The sequence below is a fragment of the Mustela erminea genome, chromosome X (assembly GCF_009829155.1).
Source record: "Mustela erminea isolate mMusErm1 chromosome X, mMusErm1.Pri, whole genome shotgun sequence".
NCBI classification, from domain to species: domain Eukaryota; kingdom Metazoa; phylum Chordata; class Mammalia; order Carnivora; family Mustelidae; genus Mustela; species Mustela erminea.
Window position 1 is genome coordinate 1,395,706 of NC_045635.1, and position 23,221 is coordinate 1,418,926.

The 23,221-nt window shown below is 52.9% G+C and overlaps 1 protein-coding gene across 1 annotated transcript in view; it reads left to right on the plus strand.

Moving 5' to 3' along the window:
• Positions 1–904: 904 nt before the first annotated feature.
• The window catches only part of CD99 (CD99 molecule (Xg blood group)), a 31,994-nt gene continuing 9,677 nt past the window's right edge, over positions 905–23,221 (plus strand). The window contains exons 1-7 of the mRNA XM_032331812.1: positions 905–1,187; positions 16,990–17,022; positions 17,449–17,493; positions 18,605–18,652; positions 19,334–19,402; positions 21,002–21,046; positions 22,537–22,623. Of these exons, the coding sequence (XP_032187703.1) occupies positions 1,121–1,187; positions 16,990–17,022; positions 17,449–17,493; positions 18,605–18,652; positions 19,334–19,402; positions 21,002–21,046; positions 22,537–22,623 (394 nt within the window). The 5' untranslated portion in view covers positions 905–1,120. The remainder of the gene's footprint in view (positions 1,188–16,989; positions 17,023–17,448; positions 17,494–18,604; positions 18,653–19,333; positions 19,403–21,001; positions 21,047–22,536; positions 22,624–23,221) is intronic.

The following is a 23,221-nucleotide window of genomic DNA, read 5'->3' on the forward strand; positions in this document are numbered from 1 at the left end:
TAGGTGGACAGCAGCTGGACAGGTGTCCCTATGGCCGGCGGGGAGGAAGGGCCCTGACTCTGCAGGGGTGAAGAGAGGGCTAGAGTTGGGGTGGAGCTGGCCCGTAGCCGGGGTAGGGTTTGCAGGGGAGAATGCAGGAATCTGACTCAGGGATTTTTCTCCCTCTGAGATGTTCTGTTCTCTGAAGGAACACGGAGAGAATAGGAAGCTAACATTTCAGCGAGAAAAATATTGATGGTCTGGGACAAGGACCAGCCCCAAGCCTGGGGTCTGGGCTGTGGCCAGAGACCCAGCAGGACGCCAGCACCACCTCCCCAGGGGACTAGGGAGGGGTCTCGTGCCTTTCCCCGTCTGCGCGCCCAGCCCCCAGCTTGGGGTGCGCGAAGGCTTCCGAGGCTCCTCCCAGGGAGGTCCTTGTAGAGGCTGCGGGCTGGGGCGCTACGCTGCGCCCCCCAAGCCCCCACCCCGGCTCCGGGCTCTGTCCGTTCAGACCGGACTTTGGGATGGGACTGGGGGGCTGCCCGGGGCCAGGGAACCACGGTTCCTGGGAAAGGACAGCCTTTCACTCGGCCTCGCTTCGAGGGGGCACGCGTCCCCGTTAGGAGTTCGGGGCGGGCAGGGGCCTCTTGCGCGTTCTTGGGGGCGCGGATCCCGTTAGGGGCCCGACATACTAGGAGGGGCCCCACCTTCTGAGCAGGGAGGGGCTGGCTTGCTCCCCTCGGGGCCGCCCTGGGGTGGTTAGGACGGGTAAGGGGCCCCCACTTTCTGAATAGGGACGGGGTCACTTGCTCCCTTCCAGGCCGCCCTGGGGTGCTTAAGCCGGGTAGGGGGCCCCCACTTTCCGAATACGGAGGGGGTCACTTGCTCCCGTCGGGGCCGCCCTAGTAACCAGGCCTCCCCCGCTTTTCCACTCCCTTGCGCTGGGCCCGCCCCAGAGGTGTCCCCGGACTGCGGGCGGGGCGAGCGGAGCCAGGGCGGGGCCACAGGGCGCCCCCACCGACCTCTCCCTCCGCCGGCCCCGCCCCGTGGGCCCTCCCGCAGCCGCCGCCGCAGCCGCCCGCCGCCCCCGCTGCCCGCGCGCCGCACTCCCGGACGGTTCCTGCGCGGCGCCGGGCGCACCATGGCTCCCCGGGCCGCCGTCGCGCTGCTACTGGTCGGCCTGCTCGGCACCCTAGTGCCCGCCCGGGGTGAGCGATTTGGAGGGCCTGGTGGGGGCGGAGGGCGGGCGGAGTGTCCCGGGGGCGCCGGCCGGCCTGGGGACGACCCGCACACGGCCGCGCGCGCCGGGACCCCAGGGAGGGCCTCGGGGGGCGCCCTACGTGAGGCGGGCCTCAGGGGACGCCGCGGGGACCCCGGGTCCTCCTCCCCGCTCGGCGGGACGCGCCGTGCCCGCCGGTAGCCAACGCCCCAAACGGGCGGCCTCACAGCGCTCCAACTTTTTTTCCGGGGCGGGTCTGGACTTACTCCAGGGCCGAAATGCCGCGTGTGTTTTCCAAGTCAGCAACTCCCGTAGTTGGAGGCGCTCGCGGGAGCCGCTGGCGTTGGGGGCTCGCACGCGGGACACTTCTCAGGTGCCTCCCGCCCCGCGTGTGCGCCCCTGCTCCCCTGCAGCGGCCCGAGCTCCCCCCACGCCTTTCTGGCGCACCCCGGGCCGCGGTCTTTGTTGCTGCGCGGGGAGCCACGCCCTGCGTTCCGGGCCTAAATTTGGAGTCTGCTGTGCAGCCTGCGCGCCCGCGGAGCGGGGGTGGGGGCCCCTGAGAGCAGCTCGGAGCTTTGGACACGTCCAGAAACACGGTGTGCCCAAGCCTCAGGGACTGGGGCGCTCGCTGCGCGCGTGGGGCGGGAGAACGCGGTTTCGGCGCGCTGCGCGTCTGCTCCGGTGGAGCGTTCAGAAAACACAGAAGTTGTTTCAGGACGAGGGGAGCCTTGGGGACCCTCCCCTTCTCCACCCCGACCCCCCACTTTGCGCGCACGCAGCCTGTGCCTGTTCCTGGCCGCTGCCGGCTTTCCTGTAGCTCTCCGTTAAAGGGGAAGTTGCCAGCCTGTTTCTCCCTCTCTGTCCTTTCAAGAGGAGAGCTCCGATTTTTAAAATTTTTTTATTTATTTACTTATTTTTTGCTGGGCGTAGACATTTTGGAAACTTTTTCCACCTGACGGTTATTGATTTCCCTGGCGCGCCCCCTTCCCCTAGGACCCACCCGGGGAGGGTGGCCAGACTGTGGAGTGGACCGTCCGGCGCCGGGCAGAGGAGTTTCAGGACGGGTCTGCTCCAAGGTGTCCACTCCTTGTTTTGCAAACAGGAGTCATGGCGGGAGGCCTGTGTGGTGCTGGGGACTTTCCCTCTGTTGGAGGGGCCTCCAGCTCTGCATAAGGGCTTGAGTTTTGAATGCCTGGCACCCCGGTTGTTGTGGGGGAGGATTTGTGAATTCATGTGGGGGCTTTTGGAATGGGCCCCGGGCCCTCGGGTGGCTTCAGGGGGAGATTAAGCCTGGTGTATGGGGGGAACATCTTGGGACACTTCACGACCTGGCTGGGAGGGCCTGGCATGGCTCTCCAGTTTCTCTGTTCCTTCCGGAAGAAATGTCCTCTTTTCCTTGGCTCTGGCTGGTCAGCAGAAATGCCCCCCCCCCCCATATGGTTGTCTTTCGATATGTTTGTTGGCATCACACCTGCGCAGAGGAGCGTGCGAGGGTTCTCTGGGCATGTGGGTGTGTCTGTCTTCTGAAGGTTTCATGAGCCCCTTTTGTGGGCAGGGTCCCCGGGCCGTGGATCCAGAGTGGTTCTGGTTCCTCAGGACCGGACCATCCTTGGTGGTGGCGGGGCTGGAGGAACATCTAAACACACACCCAGGACACTGGGCTCCAAGAACCGGGACGGTCTCCTACTTCGAGAACCCGGGGGGCAGTCTTGGCGAGCCGCGTGGGGGGCTCTCTGGCCGGGGTCTGCCTCACAGATCTGGGCCAGCCTCCTTCTGTTCTTTGGGGCCCCACATGAGTCCTTTTGTGATTTGTTTCTTAGAAAAACCCATGGTATGATTGTCCGGGAAATTACCTGATTTGTATCCAGATTGTGCGGGGCAGCTCCGACATGGGGCAAGATTTTGCTGAAGTTCCCGGAGGCAGCGGAGGGGGGCAGGGAGGCGAGGGGAGCCAGCCTCACCCCAACAGCAGACAAAGGAGGGAAGGGTGGGCCTTTACGACCCGTTGATCTTTTCAAGGGTGCAGACTCCCCCTGCATACACGCACGCCTCCCTACGGAATCCTTCTGCGGTTCGGGGCGGGAACCAGCAGCTCCAAAGATACAAATACTTTTTTTTTTTTTTTAAATCAGGAAAGTGCTTTCCATTTGCTGAAGGTCAGAACACACTTTCCTGTAGAAAAAGGTGTTTCACGTGGTTTGCATAGTGGCCGTGGAGCCTGGGGACAGACCTTTGCTTTTAACAGCACAGGACAGATTTCAAAGTCCCGCACGGGGACCCAGGGCTCCCTGGGGAAGGTTCATGGGAATCCCATGACAGAGGAGGTGTAAAGGGGCATTTCACCTTTCCTAGAGCTGGGCTTTCCCCACCCCTAGGATACTTGGAAATGCCTGGGGACATTTTTCCCTTTTTCTTTTTTATTTTATTTTATTATTATTATTTTTTTTTTGAGTTGTGACAGCCGGCGGAAGGGGTACCCGGAGACCAGACACTCTCAACACCCAGCCTTGCACGGGACATCCCTCCCCAACCCCAGAGTCAGGCAGCCCCCAATATCCAAAGCCAGTTTGGGCTTGGTCTCTCGGTTTCCTGATGACGGTTCTGCTCTCTGCCCCCTGGGTATGGCTTTCGGGTTTGGCTTTCATGGTCTTGCCTGTTTCCCTGCCCTCCTGCCCTTTGGGCTCTGATAAAATTTAATTGCACTTTGTGGACCTCCCTGCCTGGGCCCCTTTTTTCCGTTTTCAGTTTATGAGGCTCACGCCTTCTTTCTTTCTTTCTTTCTTTTTTTTTTTCTTTTTTGGCATGTCGAGATAGGAAAGTACTTGATTTTTGTAGATTTTTTTTTTCTTCCATCTGGATGACATCTTGGCTGCCTGTTCTCATTTATAGCAGGATGGGGCTCTTAGAGCAACACAACGAGTTTGACGGGAAGGGGTCCCAGCTCGATTTCGTGGATGGAAACTGCCCTTTTTCTTGGCACGTGGCTTCCCCACGGGACCCTGAGTACCACAGTCGTGGGTGTCGTGGTGTCCCCCCCCCTCCGCCGAGATTTTCCAATGCACGACGACTTCTTTTAGGGGGAAAAGAATCGAATGGGACTTATGACGTAAAGACGGGGTACACGTGTGTTTGGAGGCTCAGAATTAGTCAGCGTCCCTGGGGGGGTGCCTGGGTGTCTCTGGGAAGTTGATCTCAAATCAGGTCTTGATTTTGGGATCGTGAGTTGGAGCCCTCACTCTTCAAATAAAGAAAAAAAATCGTTAACGTTGTTGTGGCTCTACCTGGGATCATCCGGACGCCCAGAGGCTGGAGGATGCCCAGCCTTCGCGGAGGTCAGAGAGACACAGGGGACTCCAGACATGTCCCTCTGTCCTCACGTGCTTTGTTTTAAGGTCTGGGCGTCAGTCCTAGGTCAGTCGACGGAGATGGCTGTGGGACCTCCTCTGGTCCTTTGCTGATTCTTGCGATGGACCACGAAGCGTGTGTTTGCGGGAGGGATCTCCAAAAGTCCTTTTAGGGGCAAGGGGGATATTAGTGGTTTGGGAAATGCTTTCTGCAGACAGAGGTGCGTTTTCCGAACATCGGGGAAGGACACACCCTTGAACGAGAGTTGATGGCCTCTACTGAGTCTTGTCCTCCAACCTTACGGAAAAACCGGTCTTGCCAGCTCTTTCCCGGTGCTGTTATTTGTGGGGGAAATCAGGCCTTCCCTTATGTTCTTCCGGTATTTTCAGAGGGGACTGTTGTTTTTAATTTATTTTCACCGTGAACCCTTACCATCTAGAGACCCCATAACACACAGGGGGTCTGTCCACCCCCCCCCCGCCCCCGTTAGCAGCTGTGAGGATTCAGGGTTCTGTGAGGTCGCGTCCACCGTGCTCTGGGAGAGAAGGTCGCATGGACTCCCGGTGATCCTGCTGGCGCCATGGTGCTTGGAGGCGTTGGGTGGTTCACCATCCAACACCGGGGCACTCTTTCCTGTGGGGGCCAGTGTCTGGGGGTGACCGATGGACCCTCGCCAAAGTTCGCGTTGTATTTAGGGAATTTGTAGTATCTTTCACGCGTCTAGAGATGCGACACTTCCCTTTCTTGAAATTTCTTGTTCTCTCCCCAGCCCGGTGGTTAGACCAGTTTGGGCAGATGGCCCTCGGGTGTGTTTCGGTGTCCTTGTCTCGGAATGACTCAAGGCTGCCACCATCCCTCGGAGCTCTCTCGCTATTCTCTCTAGCCGGATCAGTAAAAATCCCCTAAACAGGAAACCAGATGCTTCCTCCTCCCTCCCCCACTCCGAGGGAGGTGGTCATAAGACGAAAAACCGGTGTGTTCCTGCAGCAGTAACTCAGGATGCACTGGTGGGCCCAGAGTTCCGCGTGCCACCGGCCGCGTGGACACAAGAAGAAAACTCACGAGAAGCGAAAGCAGCCCTGTGTTCCGCCAGGAGCCAGACAGAGTGAGCCCCGGTGAGCCCTTTGTTGCGTTTCTCTGCGTCTGGGTGGCCTGAGGCACGATGTGAAACGGATTTGTTGCCCTGGACGGGAGGCAGCAGGGTCCCAAAGTACTTGCCCATCCAAATGCGGTGGGAATCACAGTTCCTCACATTCCTTTTCTGCGCTTGGAAGTTTTGGAGAAGTGTGTGTGTGTGTCCACCCCCCACCACCGCCCTTTTTTTTGATACATTACATTGTATCGGGAACTTTGCAGAGAGCAACATAGTTGCGGTGAGGCAGTGCTGTCTGTAACAATGTAATTGTTCGTCCTTACATGAACCGCCCTCCCCAGGAAGGGGGCTCAAGGAGCGAGTGCTGCATTGCCAGGCTTTGGAAGGCATTAGTCATCTCGAGACAATGCGGCCAGAGATTTCTGGCTGCCTGTGTTCAGCGCGGCCGTTGCCACAGCCTCCGTGTGCTGGTCCGATGGCTCCCTGGAGGGCGTTAGGGCATGCCGTGTGGACGAGGCATCCATGCACTGGGGCGCCCCGTGGACCGGTGTTGTACGTGGACAGAGTATCAGTTGTTGATGTCGTCTCGGGGGCAGAGGGTCCCGGGGGCACGTCGGGTCTGTAAATACTGCGAGAAGCCATCCACAGCGCGAGCCCTTCTGAGGCTGTCCGCTGTCTTCTCTTGGCGGAGGGCGTGGGTTCTGTGCTCAGCGCGAACGGAGACGGCGCTGTTTGCCCCAGACTCCGTGCAGAGTGCACCCCAGCGTAGCCCAGCAGGATGAGGGGAGACGGCTCTCTGAGGCAGAGCAACACGGTGTGGCGGGAAAGGACCGATGGGCGGGGGTCTCACGGAGCAGGAGGTGGTTGTGAACAGCCGCGTGTCACTCAGGGCTGGATGTTGTGGGAAAGGTGAGGCCGTGGACCCTGCCTGCCGGGGCACTTGCTTAAGGACTCGTGGCCTGGCTGGCGTGAGGTGCCCCTCGAAAGGGTGAAGGTGAGGGTTAGGATATGGTGGATGGATGGATGGATGGATGCATAGATAGATAGATAGACAGATGGACAGATAGATACGATGGATGGATGGATGGGTGGGTGGTAGATAACTAAGTAGACACACAGATACATACGCAGGCAGGCAGACAGATGGATGGACAGACAGACATCTGGGTGATAGATGCGTAGCTGAGAGAGAGGCCCCAGCCTGTCCCGAGTGGCTCCCAGGTGGAGGTGTACATGTCCCCTTGCTCTGAAAGCAGCCGCACTCATCCCAGGGAACCCGAAGCCTCTCACCAGGTGACAGAGGGGTCAGAATCTCTGCATTCGGACAAGAGGGACCTGGCGTGCAGTTGGGAAAGGCACCCGGGAGTGGGGATGACAGAGAGGAAGATGAGCCGAAGCCTGGCACCGTGGGTCTGGCTACGGGACAGGAAGCTTCCCTGTCCCCGTCTTGGGAGGCCAGTGCTCCCTGCCCTGAGGTACCAGCCCTGAATCTCTCTCCAGGTTAAGCTTGTGTAGGTAACAGTTTCTGAACCAGGTCCCTCTGGTTGCCCCCGTGGTGTCTCCACTGCTCTGTATCTGGAACTTCTCATTATTTTCTCCTCAGCCTAGGTCTCCTCCTTCATTCCTATCTTTTGTGATGTGACCATTTGCTCCGACTCTCAGATGGAAGAACCACCCTTCACTCCTGCCATCACCTTCCTCCTGTTTTCCATCTGTTAACCCAGTCCTGTTCGTTTCAAGTTCTGAATCTTTCTTGGTTCTTGTTCCTTTCACTATTTCTGCCTTTTCTTCCTTTTTTTTTCCCCTTTCAAGCTTCTTTCCTTTCTTTCTTCTTTCCTCGTTCTTTTCTTGAGTTGCACCCCTACCCCGACACTTTCTCAGATGCGTGGAAGAGCCCTTACCTACATTCTTCCCTTGTCTTTCAGGCACTTTTAGGAGGGCGATGGGGAGTCCTTCTCAGGATACTTCGTGGTTTACTGCCCAAGATAAAACACATAACGTTGCAGGGGAAGCTGGTGTTACTAAGCCAATTGTTGAGGGTTCAGGTGGAGAAGATCCCAGGCTCAGGGCTGCTCATTCTCCTGCTCACCTTCCTCCTCTGCTCTCTGTCCTGATGCCTGAGCTGCCGTTGCAATTCCACCCCTGCTCAGGAACCCTCAGTGGCCAGTGGAGGCCCAGATCCTAGGTTCTTGGACCTGGCCCCAGAGCTGGGTCCCTGAGGAGCTTGCAGAAATCACGCTTGCCCAGGCCTGCCTGTGTCGTTGGATTTATGTTGGCTCGCAAGACCCGGGCATCAGGGCCACTGGGCTAGTAGGAGCTCTCTAGATGTTGCCGTGTAGACCACAGAGGGAGTTCCCTCTCTTAATAATGTGGCTTGATAGGGAAGTACAGGAGCTTGGCCTATATTGACTGAAACTTAAGTCCAGATAGACAAGAACTCCGAATGCTGATAGTGAACTAGATCCAGGATCAGTGACTGAGGCCTCTTCAACAACCCATGGATTCCATGTTCTGTCCACCCATCTGTCCACCGTTTTATGTGTGCATCCATCCAACTGCTCATATACTATCCATTCATTTGTACATATATGCACCCGTATGTCTGTCCAGCTGTCTGCCTGTGCCTCTATCCATCCACTCACTCACCTATCCATGCATCCACCCATCCATCCATCCATCCATCCATTGGTCCGTCCATCCATCCATCCACACATTCATCCATCCATCCATCCACTCACTCATCCATCCATCCGTCCGTCTGTCCATCCATCCATTCGTCCATCTCTCTGTCCATCCATCCATCCGTTTGTCCATCCGTCAGTCCGTCCATCCATCCATCCATCCGTCCACTCACTCATCCGTCCGTCCGTTCGTCCGTCCGTCCGTCCGTCCGTCCATCCGTCCATCCACTCATCCATCCATCCATCCATCTGTCCATGTGTCTGTCTGTCCATCCGTCCATCCATCCACTCACTCATCCGTCCGTCTGTTCGTCCGTCCGTTCGTCCGTCCGTCCATCCGTCCATCCGTCCATCCACACATCCATCCATCCATCCATCCATCCATCCATCTGTCCGTCCATCCATCCATCCACACATTCATCCATCCATCCATCCATTGGTCCGTCCATCCATCCATCCATCCATCCATCTTTCCATCCATCCATCCATCCATCCGTCCGTCCATCCATCCACTCACTCATCCATCCATCCGTCCATCCGTCCATCCACACATCCATCCATCCATCCATCCATCCATCCATCTGTCCGTCCATCCATCCATCCACACATTTATCCATCCATCCATCCATTGGTCCGTCCATCCATCCATCCATCCATCTTTCCATCCATCCATCCGTCCGTCCGTCCATCCATCCACTCACTCATCCGTCTGTCCGTTCGTCCGTCCGTTCGTCCGTCCGTTCGTCCGTCGTCCGTCCATCCGTCCATCCATCCATCCATCCACTCACCTGTCCGTCCATTAGGTTATCTGCTCACCCATGCTTTATCTATCCCCCATCATTTATTTATGACTAACACCAACTTTTTCCTTTCATTGAGCTTTATGTATAGATCTACTCTCTCCATCCACCCACTCACCCACCCTCTCATCCATCTCCCCACGTACCCACTCGCCCGTCCGTCTGTGCGCGCACCCACACACCCAGCCACCGGCTCTCACGTGTGCCTTCACCCGGCGTAGATTGAATTCCCAGTGGTACCTGTCTTCTCTCTCTGCTGTGTGCTGGGGTCCCGAGAAGAAATACCTGGTCCCCGTCCTCCGTTCTCTGCCAGGGGAGAGACAAGCAAGATATCTCTTCTGGTGCTGTGTCGTGAAGGGGAGCGGGGACCACTCTGCCCCAGGGGGTCAGAGAGGGCTCCTCGCAGGTGGAAACCTCCACGGGCACCAACTTTCCACGAGCAGTCAGACCTTCATAGCAGAGGAAGCCTGACAAAGCGCGAAGAGGGCTTTTTAGGCTGGGGAGCATGGCTTGCAGAAAGGAAGCCTCGGTGTGTGCGATCATCTGGAGGGTGTCTGGAGGAGGAGATGACAAGGCGGAAGCCGTGGTGAATGCCGAAAGAACGTAGCTTATTTCTAGCTGTAGACCAGCCTGCAGTGGCTACGTGATCGGCAGCCCCGGTGCCCAGAATGTGCGTTTCAAACTCCCCGGGTGGGTTTTGAGCAGGCAGGTCAGTGTGAACACGTACCTGAATCCCAGCCCACAAAATTCCTGGTTTAATTCACCGGGACCTTGAGCTGAGCGTCCGGACTTATGAAATCACGCACGGCTGGAGCTGAGAAGCCATCTGTGCACGCTGTGGTGAGGAAATGCTTCGGTGTGCTCAGGAGGAGGGACAGAGCGCCTCCCAGAGGAGGCAGCATTTTCTAGGGGCTTTGAGGTATGAATAGGAGTTCTCCTGGTACGGAAAGAAGAGATTAGCACGTACAGCCAAGGAGAAGATCCACAGGAAGGCCGTAGGTGCCCTAAATGTGTGGCTCTCCCTCCTGAGTTTGTTTTTGGGGAAGCGTTTAAAGTTTTGAGGAACACACAGCCCCCTGTGTTAGACACCGCAGGACCTCCTGGGGTTATGCTGTTTGAAGCGAAATACAGTGCGTTCCTCATATTCACGAATCCCTTATTTGTGCATTTGCCCCCCTGCTGACATTGATTTGGAACTCCCAGATGAATACCGTCCGTGTTCAGGGACGGGTGCAGAAGCGCAGACTATGCGATCCACCGACCAGCCTCCAGGTTGTCCCCAAGTGTCCTTTTCGTGGTCTGTGGGGGGGCACGTTCTTTTGCATTTTTGCGTCCTTTGCTTGGCCACGCTGACACATAAACAACACAGATCCAGGATGGTCTGTTTAAGCAGAAACACGCAGAAAGCAAGGTCCTGCGTTGACGCCCTGGGGAACACGTGACCCACGGCGGTGGGGTCGTAACCCCGTCCATCCCTAGGAGCGAAGATGGAGTATCCGTGCATGCAGCATCCCCGACGACGTAGAGAATGTAACTTCCGTGACCTGTGAGAATGGACTGTAATTAATTAACAGAAGGTCGAGTCTGTTCTGCAGCCTCGGGCCAGTGTCCAGAGCCACCAAGGGCTCCATGAGCTGACAAGAGTTTGGGGTCATCTAATGGGTCATTTGGGGCCAGTCCAGGTGGGCCAACAGGGCCCTGTGTGAAGGGAGCACAGTTGGGGAGGTGGCTGGGTTCGGAATGGGGGCTTCTAGTCTGGTTTTGGAGCTTGCCTTTTGGGAAGCAATGCCTTGGCTTCTTGTAGGGGAGACACTGGATGCTTCTGGGGGAAAGAGGGTACTGCAAGGAGCCCCAAGCAGAGGACAGACAGCAGAGGGTCCCGGCCAGAGGGTGTTAGAAAGGCAGATGCACGGATGGCATCCTGGCCTGTCAGGAATGTGTTGGCACAGGCAGATTCGGGGACCGTCATGGTCCCCAACACCACCCCACAGCCTCACTGTATTCCCAAGCTTTGTGCACAGCTTGGCCGACCTTTCAGGGCCGTCCCCAGAGTGACGCCGAGAAAGACCTTTCCCCTCCCCTCCACCGCGGCATAGACTTACATGAAAGGACTTGGCGCATCCCAGCCCCTGGGGAGGATGAATCTGTGTGGGACTGAAACAGGCAACAGAGTTGACGTGAGCCGTCGGGGTGCCCATGATGCCCAAGACCGTCGTGACGCTGAGCTTGGCTCCCTTTTATTTGTGGCCAGGAACGTTCTCCGGGCAGGGCAAGCGCCATGCCTTGGGTTCCCAGACATGTATGTGCAGCCCGCCATCCTGGCTCCCGTTGCGTGAGTGGTGGCGATAGTCCACCAGCTTGGCCTTCGTTGGCGTCTGTCACGGTGCGTTTTTGTGCACATCCGGTGTCGTGCCGTCGTGCGTCTTGGGGAAGCTGGGCCCAGGACCAGCACAATCCCGCAACCTGGAGGATTCGAAACATCCGAGGCACCTAGATATGGCAAGGCCGGTTTAGCGTCAGGCTCGTGGTTTTGGCTCACGTTGTGATCTCGGGGTCGTGGGATCGAGTCTCGCGTCGGCTTGACAGTCTCTCTCCCTCTCCCTCTGCCCCTTCCGTGGGCCCGCCCTCTGTCCAAAATAAATCTTAAACTGGGAAGGGCGGGCCCTTCGATGCCGCGTCTGCGAAAGGGCACGGAGTATTTCTGAAGCGGTTTCTGTCTTGCCCCCGGAAACACGAGGACGTTCTCGGTATCAAGACATACGATGCAATCAGGTGGCTTTCGTCGTCACGATGTCCGTCGTCCTCCTGACCTGCAGGGCTTGGGACGAAGCCGACACCGCTGTGTGTCCCCACGCTCTGCGCTTTGTGCCGGGCTGCTCCGTCCTGTGGAGGGGACCCCGTCTCCAGCCCCCAGGAACCTGGACACCGGCTGCTCAGGGGCGTGCACGTGACCTGGGGTGGGGGAGGGCTCTCTCACGAAAAGCCTTTCCCCGGTGGCAGCAGACGTGGCACAGAGCATGGACGGCCCCCACGGCTCTGTCTTTCGCAGGTGGTTGGGCTGGGGGGACCCTGGCGTTTCCACCGACAGCACCGGACCGGGGCACCTTGAGGAGGGCTCTGCGCTCCTCCCACTCTCCGTGCGGACTCCTATGTTAACTGGAAAGCCCCAGGGGCATCGCAGGCTTTGCCTACATTTGTTCTTCTGGTGCACCCCCGAGAAAACATCTGAAAATGTGAGCGTTGGCCTCACTGCCTCCTCGGTCTTTGTCCTCTCATCTTTCCGTGACTTACTTTATTTGTGTACGTGTTTGTCTCTGGATGTTTGTGTCTGTGATTTGCAGACGGTGTGTGCAAATTGGAAGATTTGCACTTTGTCTAAATTGTATATTTTTATTGTATAATTTATTGGGAGTTGTGTAATTCCCAAAATGGTATAATTTATTGGGAATACGTGTCATGTATTCCCATTGTCATTCTATTTCTATAATTGTATTTATATGGTTATATAGGTTATAAGCTCTGTATAAATTATAACGTGTCAGTACGTAAAACGCGGGTTTGTACTTTATTCTAAATCCTGTTTCCGTGTTTCCGTCCTGTAACTTATTTCTATTTTGTTTATAGGGTTTATGGGTTTATGTGTGTAAATTATACACCACATGAATTCCAATTTCTATAACGGGTTACGATTGCATTTCGTTTCTATTCTGATTTTATTTCTACAACTTACTTGTGTCTTCTCTTACATATTTATTATGTAATTTATAGGTTTTGCATAGAATTATAAATTACATGATTTAGTTTCTATGACTCATCAATATATTTGATTCCTATTCTAATTTCTATAACTTCTTATATTTTTAATATGATTTATCTCTAGATTTTATAAAGTCTGTGTGTAAGTTATATGATTTCCAATTTCTATCATTTATTATTAAAACATATAACAGTTATATAAAATTATTATATATAATTTATTCTAAGTTTATAACTTAGTATTTTATATATGTGTAAATATATATAATTTATTCCATAGTCAGTATTTTATATATGTGTAAATATATATAATTTATTCCATATATGTAATTTATGCTAAATATGTCTAATTTATTCCATATTCTATATAGAATTTTATATTTTATATATATGTAAATGCTTATAATTTATCCGAGATATATATCTAAAATTTATTCCATATTCTATACAGAATCCCATACTCTATATATGTCAACATATGGAATTTGTTCTGAATATACATCTATAAGTTTTCTGTTATGTAATCCTGTAATGTAGAAGCTCCTTGTATGGAACCTGTCTTGTGTCATTTCTGTCATTTAGTTTTATGCAAATCTCCATCCTGCTTTGTATTTCGCAGTGGTTCCCTGTTGTGGTAGAATTTCAGAGAAACCCAGTTTAGGCTGGGTTGGTGGGATGGAGACCCAGGGGGGTGCACTCAGGAGGAGCCGCCCGCCCTCCTGCCCAGAGGCTTTGGGGACCGCACGTGGCTCAGCCTGCGTCCCAGCAGGACTGGCTGATACAGGGCTGGAGGGGCTGCGGCAGGCGTGGTGCCGTGCCGTCAGCATGACTCACGTGTCTCTCCCTCCGGCCAGGGCCAGACTCGCCCTACGTGACTCACCCCTGCGTGACTCACCCCCGCGTGGCCCTGAGCATCTGCAGCTTTGAGGGGTGGTGGACCCCACAGGGGTGAACGGGCTTCGTGCACCGTGGTCTGCGTGTGGCTGGGACCGAGGAGCTACGTGCCTTGGGTCACTGGACACGGGGCCTGGGCTCCTGGTCCTGGTGGTGATGATTGTCCCCGGGAGACAGTATGGGGAGCGGCCGGCACAGGAGGGTTTCTGCCGGGAGCCGGGGGCCCCCTGACGTGGTCGCCTGTGGTGAGACAGAGTCAGCAGTGCTGGGCTGGAACTGGTAGGCCAGCCGTGTGCTTGGGGAGCTTAGGTTAGGTCAGGAACAGTTTGGGAGGGGTTCCGGCCGGCCGGTGCTGCTGGGTGTTGAATCATTGCATCTCCTGACTGTCCCTGTGGGGGCTCGAGCCAGTCACGAAGTGCAGGCGTCCCTTTTGCCAACAGGGGCACAGTCTTGGCACAGCTGGCATCGGGGAACCCATACATGGGCAGGGCAGGGGGACGTGTCTTCGTGATTGAGCTCAGGGGGGACTTTCCGTGGAAGCTGGCCCCTCCGTGCCCCTGAATGTCTGTCCAGCTCTGTGTGGGGAGCACTCCCTGGGGGTAGTCCCCGGGATTCTGTCATCTGTGGCGAGGCTGTGGCTTTGTGACCAGGAGAAAGGGGTTCTCCAGGGGGCAGAGGGCAGGGAGAGCCCCGAGCCCTGGGAATGGTCTTCGCCGAATGCCTGGGGGTCTTGCCCACAAGGGAGGCTCTCACTCTGGGGCCGAGGGCATTCTCCTGGGGCACGCAGAGGGAGTTGGGGGGAGGCTGAGAAGGATGGGGTCTCCCTTTGCCCATCCACCGTCAGACCTGCCCTTGGCTGACCTTGGGGTCTTGGGATGGCCGTGTCGGCCGTGGTCTGTAGCAGAGAGTCCTGGACACAGGGCAGCCTGGGGGTGTGGGGGCTGGAGGGCGATCGGAGAGCCTGTCACCATACCTCCTCGCTCTGCTCCCGCTGGGTTTGTGTGAGGGCTGCGGGGGGTCAGTGGAAAGGGGTGTGCAGGGGACCCATGGCCGCCTCGCAGCGGGGGCGGGGAAGGCTGGGCAGGACACGAGGCGGCGTTTTAGGGAGAGCGAGCTCCTGGTCGGTGGTTCTGGTGTCCACAGACACGGCCACGGGCACAGAGACACGGACTCCCGTGCAGTGCACACACACGCCCGTAAGGAGTGCACACACGCGAGTCCGTGTACCCTCTCGTTTGCTCTCCTCGTGCTGTCCGTCCGTCACCGTCCTCTCTCACGAGGCAGAAATCACAGGAATTGGGCGGCGCACGGACAGGTCCGTATTTCGTTCACCTGCGTCGCCGTTGGCGTCTGAGCGTCGCCAAGAGCCCTGTCTGCGTCTCCGTTGTCAGCGTCCGCCTTCCTCCCGAGGGCGACATCGTCCCCTCGCGGAACCCGTCTGGCTCCAGGATGGCCCCTCGGAACCTCCCCGTGGCAGGGATGGCAGGTGAAGCGTGCGGGGGAACAGGTGCGGATTCATCTGGAAATACAACCAGCGACGTGGACACGCGTGCGCGTTTATGCCACGGCCAGCGGGGTCGGCGACGTCGGCGAAATCCCACCTGCTGCCTCAGGGAGACCTGCCGCGTGCAGGACGTCGTATGATTGTGTGTGTTGTGTCTGGACCACGCGGGTGTAGACGGCGGGACTCCAGGTCTGGGATCCTGAGTACAGTCCAGTGGGGGATCGCAGGGGGTCGCGTGACCGTCATGCCCATGCCCGAGGCCGCCGGCTTCTGCCTGTCTGTTGTTAGCACACACGTAGGAACACACACAAACACACACGTACATGTGCACACGCAGATACACACCCATGCTTGACGCGGAGACACGTGCAGGTGCACACGCGCACACAACTACCCACAAAAAGTCCCGCGTGCGGGCTTCTCCGGAATGTCCTTACGTTGCCTTTGGTGCAGCCGGTCGGGAACGGGCCCCGGGCCGTGGCACGGAAACGCTGTTTGTCCAAACCCTCGGGACCGGAGAGAAGACGCGGCGCGTCTCCGCAGACGCCCCGGGGGTTCGAGCGACCCCAGGGACCTGAGAAGACACTTTCTGCGCTTTTCTGGGTGGTTCAGTGCGTTTGCAAGAAACGCAGGTTGAGTGTGTCGTCGGGAAAGTGGGTCCCAAATGGGGCTTTTCTGTCCGTGTGTGTGTGTGTTTTCGTCACGTTCGGGAAATCATTAGTCATTACTGGAGGGGGGTCTGATGTTCCTGAGGGACACACGGGCAAAATGACCCTATTTTCCTAGTGCTCTAGCTGTCGTTAATGTTTTTTAAATTGTTATAAATTTATACACATTTTTTAAATGGTTATACTCATTTTTAAAATTGTTATGCACTTTTAAAATATCATTTAGCACATTTTTTAAAATTGCTAGACACCTTTTTAAATTGTTATACTTTTTTGTTACACATATTTTTTAAAACGGTTAATACATTTTTTTAAAATTGTTATACACATTTTTTAATTGTTCTACTTTTTTATTGTTACACACATTTTTTAAATGGTTATACACGTTTTTAAATTGTTTATACACATTTTAAAAATTATGCACATTTTTTGAAATTGTTATACATTTTGTAAATTGTTATACATACTTTTTAAAATTGTTATACACCTTTTTAAAATTGTTATACACTTTTGTTATGCACATTTTATTAAATTGGTCCACACATTTTTTTAAAACTGTTATACACATTTTTAAAATTGTTACAAACGTTTTAAAAATTATTATGCACATTTTTTAAATTGTTATATACCTTTTTTAACTGTTATGCCCATTTTAAAATCATTATGCACATTTTAAAAATTTGTTATACCCATTTTTAATATTGTTACACACCTTTTTTTATTGTGACACACATTTTTTAAATTGTTACCCACTTTTTAAAAAAATTGCTATACACATTTTTTCTAAGTTATCATGTTGCTAAATGTTACAAGCACCAGCTCTTTCGAACGTTAACTGTCCTCTTACTTTTCCCCATCGACGTGAGCATGTCGAAGACATGAGACCTTCCGGCACGTTCTACGTTTTAAAAACCAACTAAGTCTTGCAAACGTGACGAAGTCCAGAAAAATTTCAGTCCCCATCTTTTTATATAAAAAAAAAAAATACTGCCGCTTTAATTTTTGCATGACTGTTTTCCTGATTCCTAACCGGACTGTCTGTCCTCGTAGGCCAAGACTTCGACTTGGCGGACGCCCTCGATGGTAAGTCCTGCGATTTACGATCCATGAGGTGACAGGGGTCGTGTTAGAATTGTGTCTCCAAACGGACGAGGAGTGTTCCGTCTGAACGTAGTGAGCGTGTCGAGCGTGGACCCGGGAAGGGACTCACGTAGGGGGAGGAAAAGCCAGACGCTCTGGGTAGAGGGAGGAAACCTTCCCAGTGCAAAGACGCCGCTGCTCTTGGTCTCAGCAAGGGCTGCGTCCAGCATCAGGCTGTGTACCCGTCCACGGGGGTCCTGTAGGGCTCAGAATTCACGCTTCAGTCCCTGTGCACTGCCGGAGCCATGGGGGCTCTGTGTGGTGATTGGGACATTCTTCCGACTATTTTTAGAGCACTTGGGGCATTCTTGAGAGATGGTACAGTTGCTCAGCCACGGGTCTTGCTGATTCGATGTCTTTTCTCTCTAGACAGGGAGAAGAAGCCCACGCCACCGCCCAAGAGACCCAGCGCTGGTAAGAAGCCAACGGGCCTGACGGGCACACCAGAGGATGTCTACCGGGCAGCTCTCTGGGCTCGAGATGTAGACAACCACAGAGACAAGTGGTTTTGGGGCTCTGGGTGCAGACTGGTTCCTACCGGAGCCATGCTGTCGACGTTGGCCACCGGGTGCCATGTTTTTTGGGCAAGACTGAGGTCTGACGGGTCTTGGGGATGATTTCGGGTCGCCTAGACAGTGTGTGTCTGGAGGGCTCGCTTTGTGTTTGGATGTGCGTTGCATAGGAGAAGCACTTTTTGGAGCTGAGATGCCGGTACAACCCATGAGCAAACCCAGTCTCCGGCCTCTAGGCGGGGTTCCTTCCAAATGAAAGTCGGAACCGGGAACAAGGGTCTGATTGTTGCTTCTTGGCCAACCAGACGTCAGAATCATGGCGGTCTGACCGCTGTTGTTTTTTTTAAATTTGTTTTTGACGGAATAGATTTGTTGAGGAACAGGGCTCCCCGGCCAGAATGTCCCATCAGGAGTGAAAGGGTAGCACCTGCCGTGTTCAGACCCGCGTCCTTGCGCGGCACGGTGGGGTGAAAAGGTTTTTGGATTAGAGATTGTTGAAAACCGGAATTGCCGCCGTAGTTCGGTGCCTTGCGATGGGCAGATCCGCCAACGTCCCATCAACGTAGCAGGAAATTGGAAAGGGGTCATAATACCAAGGAAACCCATGATGGCAGCAGGAAGGTTCCCGTCATTTCGTTGAGGGCATTCTGTTGTAGGTGCACAAATCTGGTGCCCCATTTCTGCATCCAGCACATCGTGTCTGCCTTACGGAGGCTGGCCACGTGGGAGGGATGGTTTTGGACAGGACGGTAATGGCAAAGGGTTCTCGGTGGGCAGAGTTGGAATCTGAGCTTGGCCCGCGTGGTGCCAGGGATGGGTACAGTGCCTTTTTGTGGGTTTTGTTTTGTCTCTTGGTCCTCTTCTCGGAGAGGTCACGAATTTGGCACTTCTGTTTAGTCAGACTGGTATTCGCAGTCGTGTTTGGGGCGGTGGGGAGGCAGGGGCTCCTCCGTGGCTTAGGGAGCTGAATTCCTTCCTGGGTCTTCAGTGTTAACAGTCCGTTTCCCTTATAGACGATGACGGGTTCAGTCTGGAAGATGCGCTCGGCGGGGAAGGACACAGTAAGTACCTTTGGGAAGTCTCCTGGGTGGCCGGCTTGGTTAGGGTCACCAAATGATCATCGTTCCCAAGAACCTTGTGCCTCTCAAGTCAGAACCAGCTGTTGCTACGAACACATGGAGAATGGTGTGTTGTTGTTGGCTTTTGTTGGGTTTCTGGTTTCTGCCTGTTTTTGCTTTTATTTAAAAAAAAAATAAAAGGGCTTCTAGCCTTTATAGTGGCATAAGCTTAATGTGAACACCCTTGCCAGGGCAAGTGACCGGTGCATTCACTCAGCTATAGTCCTACCCTTGCTGGCATGGTTTGTGGCCGCCATATTGAAATTCTCAATAGAGTTTGAATGAGGGGCCCTACTTTTTATTTTGCACTGAGTTCCACGAATTCTGTATCGGGTCCAGGCACTTGCTTTAGTTTCTAACAAGAATTTACACAACTGTTGGAACGGTCCAGTTCTCTTGGAGGTAGGTAGGGCATCTGGATGACGATGGAAAGAAATGGGCTGGTGGCTGTGTTTAGTGGTCTCCACCAGGAGAAAGGATACGCTGCCCTTTGTAGGTGTTCGGGAAACCATCTGTAGGAAAATGGATGTGTTTTATTTCTTGTCTTTTGGGTTTTTTTGTTGTTGTTGTTTTTTTGTTTTGCTGACTCATTACAAATGCAACATTTGTGTTTTTTATCAACAGATGACCCAGTACCACCGAATCCACCCAAACCTCAGCCTTACCCAAAACCCAACCAGCCGGGATCTTCTGGTAAGACCCCTTCCCTGAACGCACACTGTGAACTTCTCAGAGTACGGTGGTCTCCCTGTCGGCTGAGAAGTCGTCCTGTCAGATCAACGTAGCCTTCATGGGGGTGGCCTCCTAGGGACAAGGCCCTTTCCGTTTTCCAGGAGTGGGACATGAGTTCTTGAAAAGGTATTTTTGGTTTGGATTTGACTTTTTTGGTGGCATGTATTTCCGAAATTTAAGGAAATACATTGGGCGTGTCATGGCCACGTCTGGTTTCTCTTTTGTGCGTGGCTTGCTTGTGTCTCTGGTTCTGGGTTACATTTGAGGAAAACGGGCATGTCCTGCCTGGTCGAGAAGCCCACGTCACCCACGTACAAATCCTTTTTTCCAGTCATTTATGATGAAAACATTTCTTCCCTTATTTTAGCCTTTGGGTATTTTTCGCAGTGGTTTTTGGCAAGTGGTCTTGGAATGTGTGTGCACGTATGTGTGTTTTCCCCGTGGGATCTTTTGTGTTCGAATGGGCTCCCCTGCATCTTTGTGGCTCTCTGTTTTTTCCTTTTAATTGAGCACTCACTGAGTCATTGTCTGCCATCCTCTGGGGAGAAAGAAAAACCTCCCTTTATTGTCACTTGAATGGTTTCCAATGAGAAACCAATTTGCAGAGTGCCGACCATTTGCAAAATTGAGCTTTTTTGCTTTGGAATCCGCTTTCTGTCCTTTCTCATTGCCGTTCCTATAAACGTTACTTCTAAATTGCTTTTGCTTGTTGGTGTTTGTTTCTGTGAATACATTGTATGCCCATTATTTTTCTGCTTATTTCTGGGATATGGAAATGAATTTCATACGTCTTTCCTCATGGGCCACTTAATGATGAATCCTTATTACCTGTTAATAACTTTGTCTTCATCGTTTAGTTTTTAATGAAAAGACTATCATATTATTTGCAAGTGATCTTTAAATCAAATGTATTTTTTTACATTTATATTGTCTCATTCTTTCCAGTTTTCTTGTATTTGAATCTTTGTGCCTTGGCTAGAAAACTGATATTAAATTTCATGACTGTTCATCAATGCATATGAGCATTTTTTTTTTTCTTTTAACCCGTGAATATGATGAGATACACTGAACGATGTCTTTCTACAGAATACGTCCTTGACTTCCTGGAATAAACCATATTGAGTTATGATAGGTCTCGTTAAACTGATGCATTAAATCTGATGCGTATCAGCTAGCTACTGCTGCGTAACAAACCATGCATGAACCCAGTGTGCTTTAAATTTTTTTTTAAATTGTTGTGTCTCAGAGTGCCTGGGGGACTCAGTCTATGGGGCATCTGACTCTTGGTTTCAGCTCACGTCATGATCTCAAGGTCGTGAGATTGAGTCCCCCATCTGAGTCAGGGTCCACGTGGAGTCTGCTGAAGATTCTCTCTTTACCCTCCCCCCCCCCCGCCCCTGCTCATGCTCTTTTTCTCTCTCAGTGTCTAAAATACAAAAATGAAATCTTAAAAAAAAAATTTGTTATGGATGTGTCAGCAAGTTTGGGGCCAGGCATGGCTGATCTCGACCCTCCTGACTGTTCCAACACGGCCAGTGACATTGTGTTTTTGTCTCCCAGGTGGCTTTTCAGATTCCGATCTCATTGATGGAGCTTCCGATGGAGGTAGAGTTATGGGTTGTCTTTCCTCCCTATCACACACCTGCTGTCCACAAGGCCATCGGGGTCGACAGTCTGACCCTCAGTGAAATCACAGTCAGTTGCTTGGAAAATCTCTTCCCACCTCCGCCATTTGTAGGTGCATCAAGGATGAAGACTGTTCAGACCTGCCCCGCCAGGGCCGGTCCCTGGTTGCTGTGCCGATGGCTCAGGGAGCTACCCGCCATATACATGGGGCTCACTGCACCTTTCTCAGACATCGCCTGAGCGCCCCAGTCACCTGTGTTTGCTTGGTGACTGTTGGGTGTCATCAATGGCATGTGTCCTGTTATTTCGTGAACGTTGAAATGAAAGCAGATTCTCCACCTCTCTCTTTAAAACCTTAGCTTAGAGTAGGGTCCAGAGCAGTACTTAGATATAATGCATCTTGTCTATATAAATAAAAATTTAAGTTTACAATAATATAATAATGTCTTTATAGTAGTTAGAATATATTAACATTTATGATGTGTACCTGTAGCTGGTCTTAACATACACTTACAGATCACCCTTTACCAGCACAGGTTTGGTCTGCATGAGTCCATTTATTTCAATAAATACAATATAATCTTGTAAATGTATTTTTTCTCCCTCATGATTTTCTTTCTTTTTTTTTCTTTTTTCTTATGAATTTCTTAATCACATGTTCTCTTCCCTAGCTTACTTGATTGTCACAGTACTTTATTGTAATAGTGCAGCACATATGGGACTCCTGGGTGCCCCAGTTGGTTAAGTGGCTGCCTTTGGCTCAGGTCATGATCTCAGTTCCTGGGATCGAGTCCTACATTGGGCTTCTTCCTCAGTGGGGAGCCTGCTGCTCCTTCAGCTGACCTGCCTGCCTCTCCCCTTGCTTGTGCTCTCTCCCTGACAAATAAAATCTTTAAAAAAGAGAGAGAGAGAGTACAGTATGTAATATATAGAACATACAACATATGTGTTACCAACTGTTTTGTTACCAGAAAGCCAACAGTCAACAGTACGTTATTAGGAATTAATTAATTTGGAGAGGAATCAAAAGTTGTTTATGGATTTTTGCCTGTACCTTGGGTTGGCTCTCCTAATCCTCTTGGCGTTGTTCAAGGGGTCACCAGTACGTATCCTGGGAGTCAATAGGAACGTGGCTTGGATCACCTCATAGCCATGGGCTGGGTCTTAGGTGGGCTCCGAGGCCCTGACCGGGATTCTGAGGGGTCAGAATCCATGAGGCACACAGGATGTACTGGCTCTCCTGCGGCCCCCCAGGAGAGCAGTGCTTTGAGTCAGGAGCTGAGCTTGTGTATCAGACAAACAGGAACGAGTCCGATGATGTTTAGCAAAGTTGGGACTCAATGGAAGGAAAGGACTCTCTGAGTTCCTTCACAGCTCAAGGTCCTGGGAGTTGATTGATCTCTGGGATATTTTCTTTGCCAAAAATCTTCCCAACACGACTTGTCTGCAAGCCTGTTTCTCCCTTGCAGGAGGCGGTGGTGGTGGTGGTGGTGCTGGCGGTGGCGGCGCTGGAGGCGCTGGCGGAGGAAGCCAAAATCATGACGGCGGGGAGCAGGGTATGTACATGTGGTTTCTGATGTCTTGGGTTTCTTATAGTCACTGTTAAGAAAAAGTGGAATGCAGTGGTCAAGACCAAACGTGTTGTGTTGGCTCTGTTGTCCTAAAGATGATGGCGGGCAACGTCCAAGTGTGGTTGCCTTGCCCCATGCACATCCCAAGCACTCTGCTGAACTAGGTCATTGACGTTCTTGAGTAGGCTCAGCAAGGGGGTTCTGATGACACCCACACATTAGGTTCACTCACCTTCCCACGGTGCCCTAAGAACGCTAACCCTAACCCATCTGTATTACCTGCGGTTCCCCCAGAGAAACAGAACCATTGCGATCTATCTAGATAGAGATGTAGGTATAGATCTGTGGAAAGAGACTGATTGTAAGGAATTGTCCCCCATGACGGTGGACACCGAGAAGTTCTGTGATGTGCTGACTGCAAGCTGGACAACCAGGAGAAGCTCAGGTGTGGTTCAGTCCCACTCCAGAGGACTGGGCACCAAGAAAGCTGGGGGGGCAAGTCCCGTCCTGAGTCTCAAATCCCAAGAAGTAGGAGTGCCCATGCACAAAGGGCAGAAGAAGATGATTGCCCCATCTGTGAGCT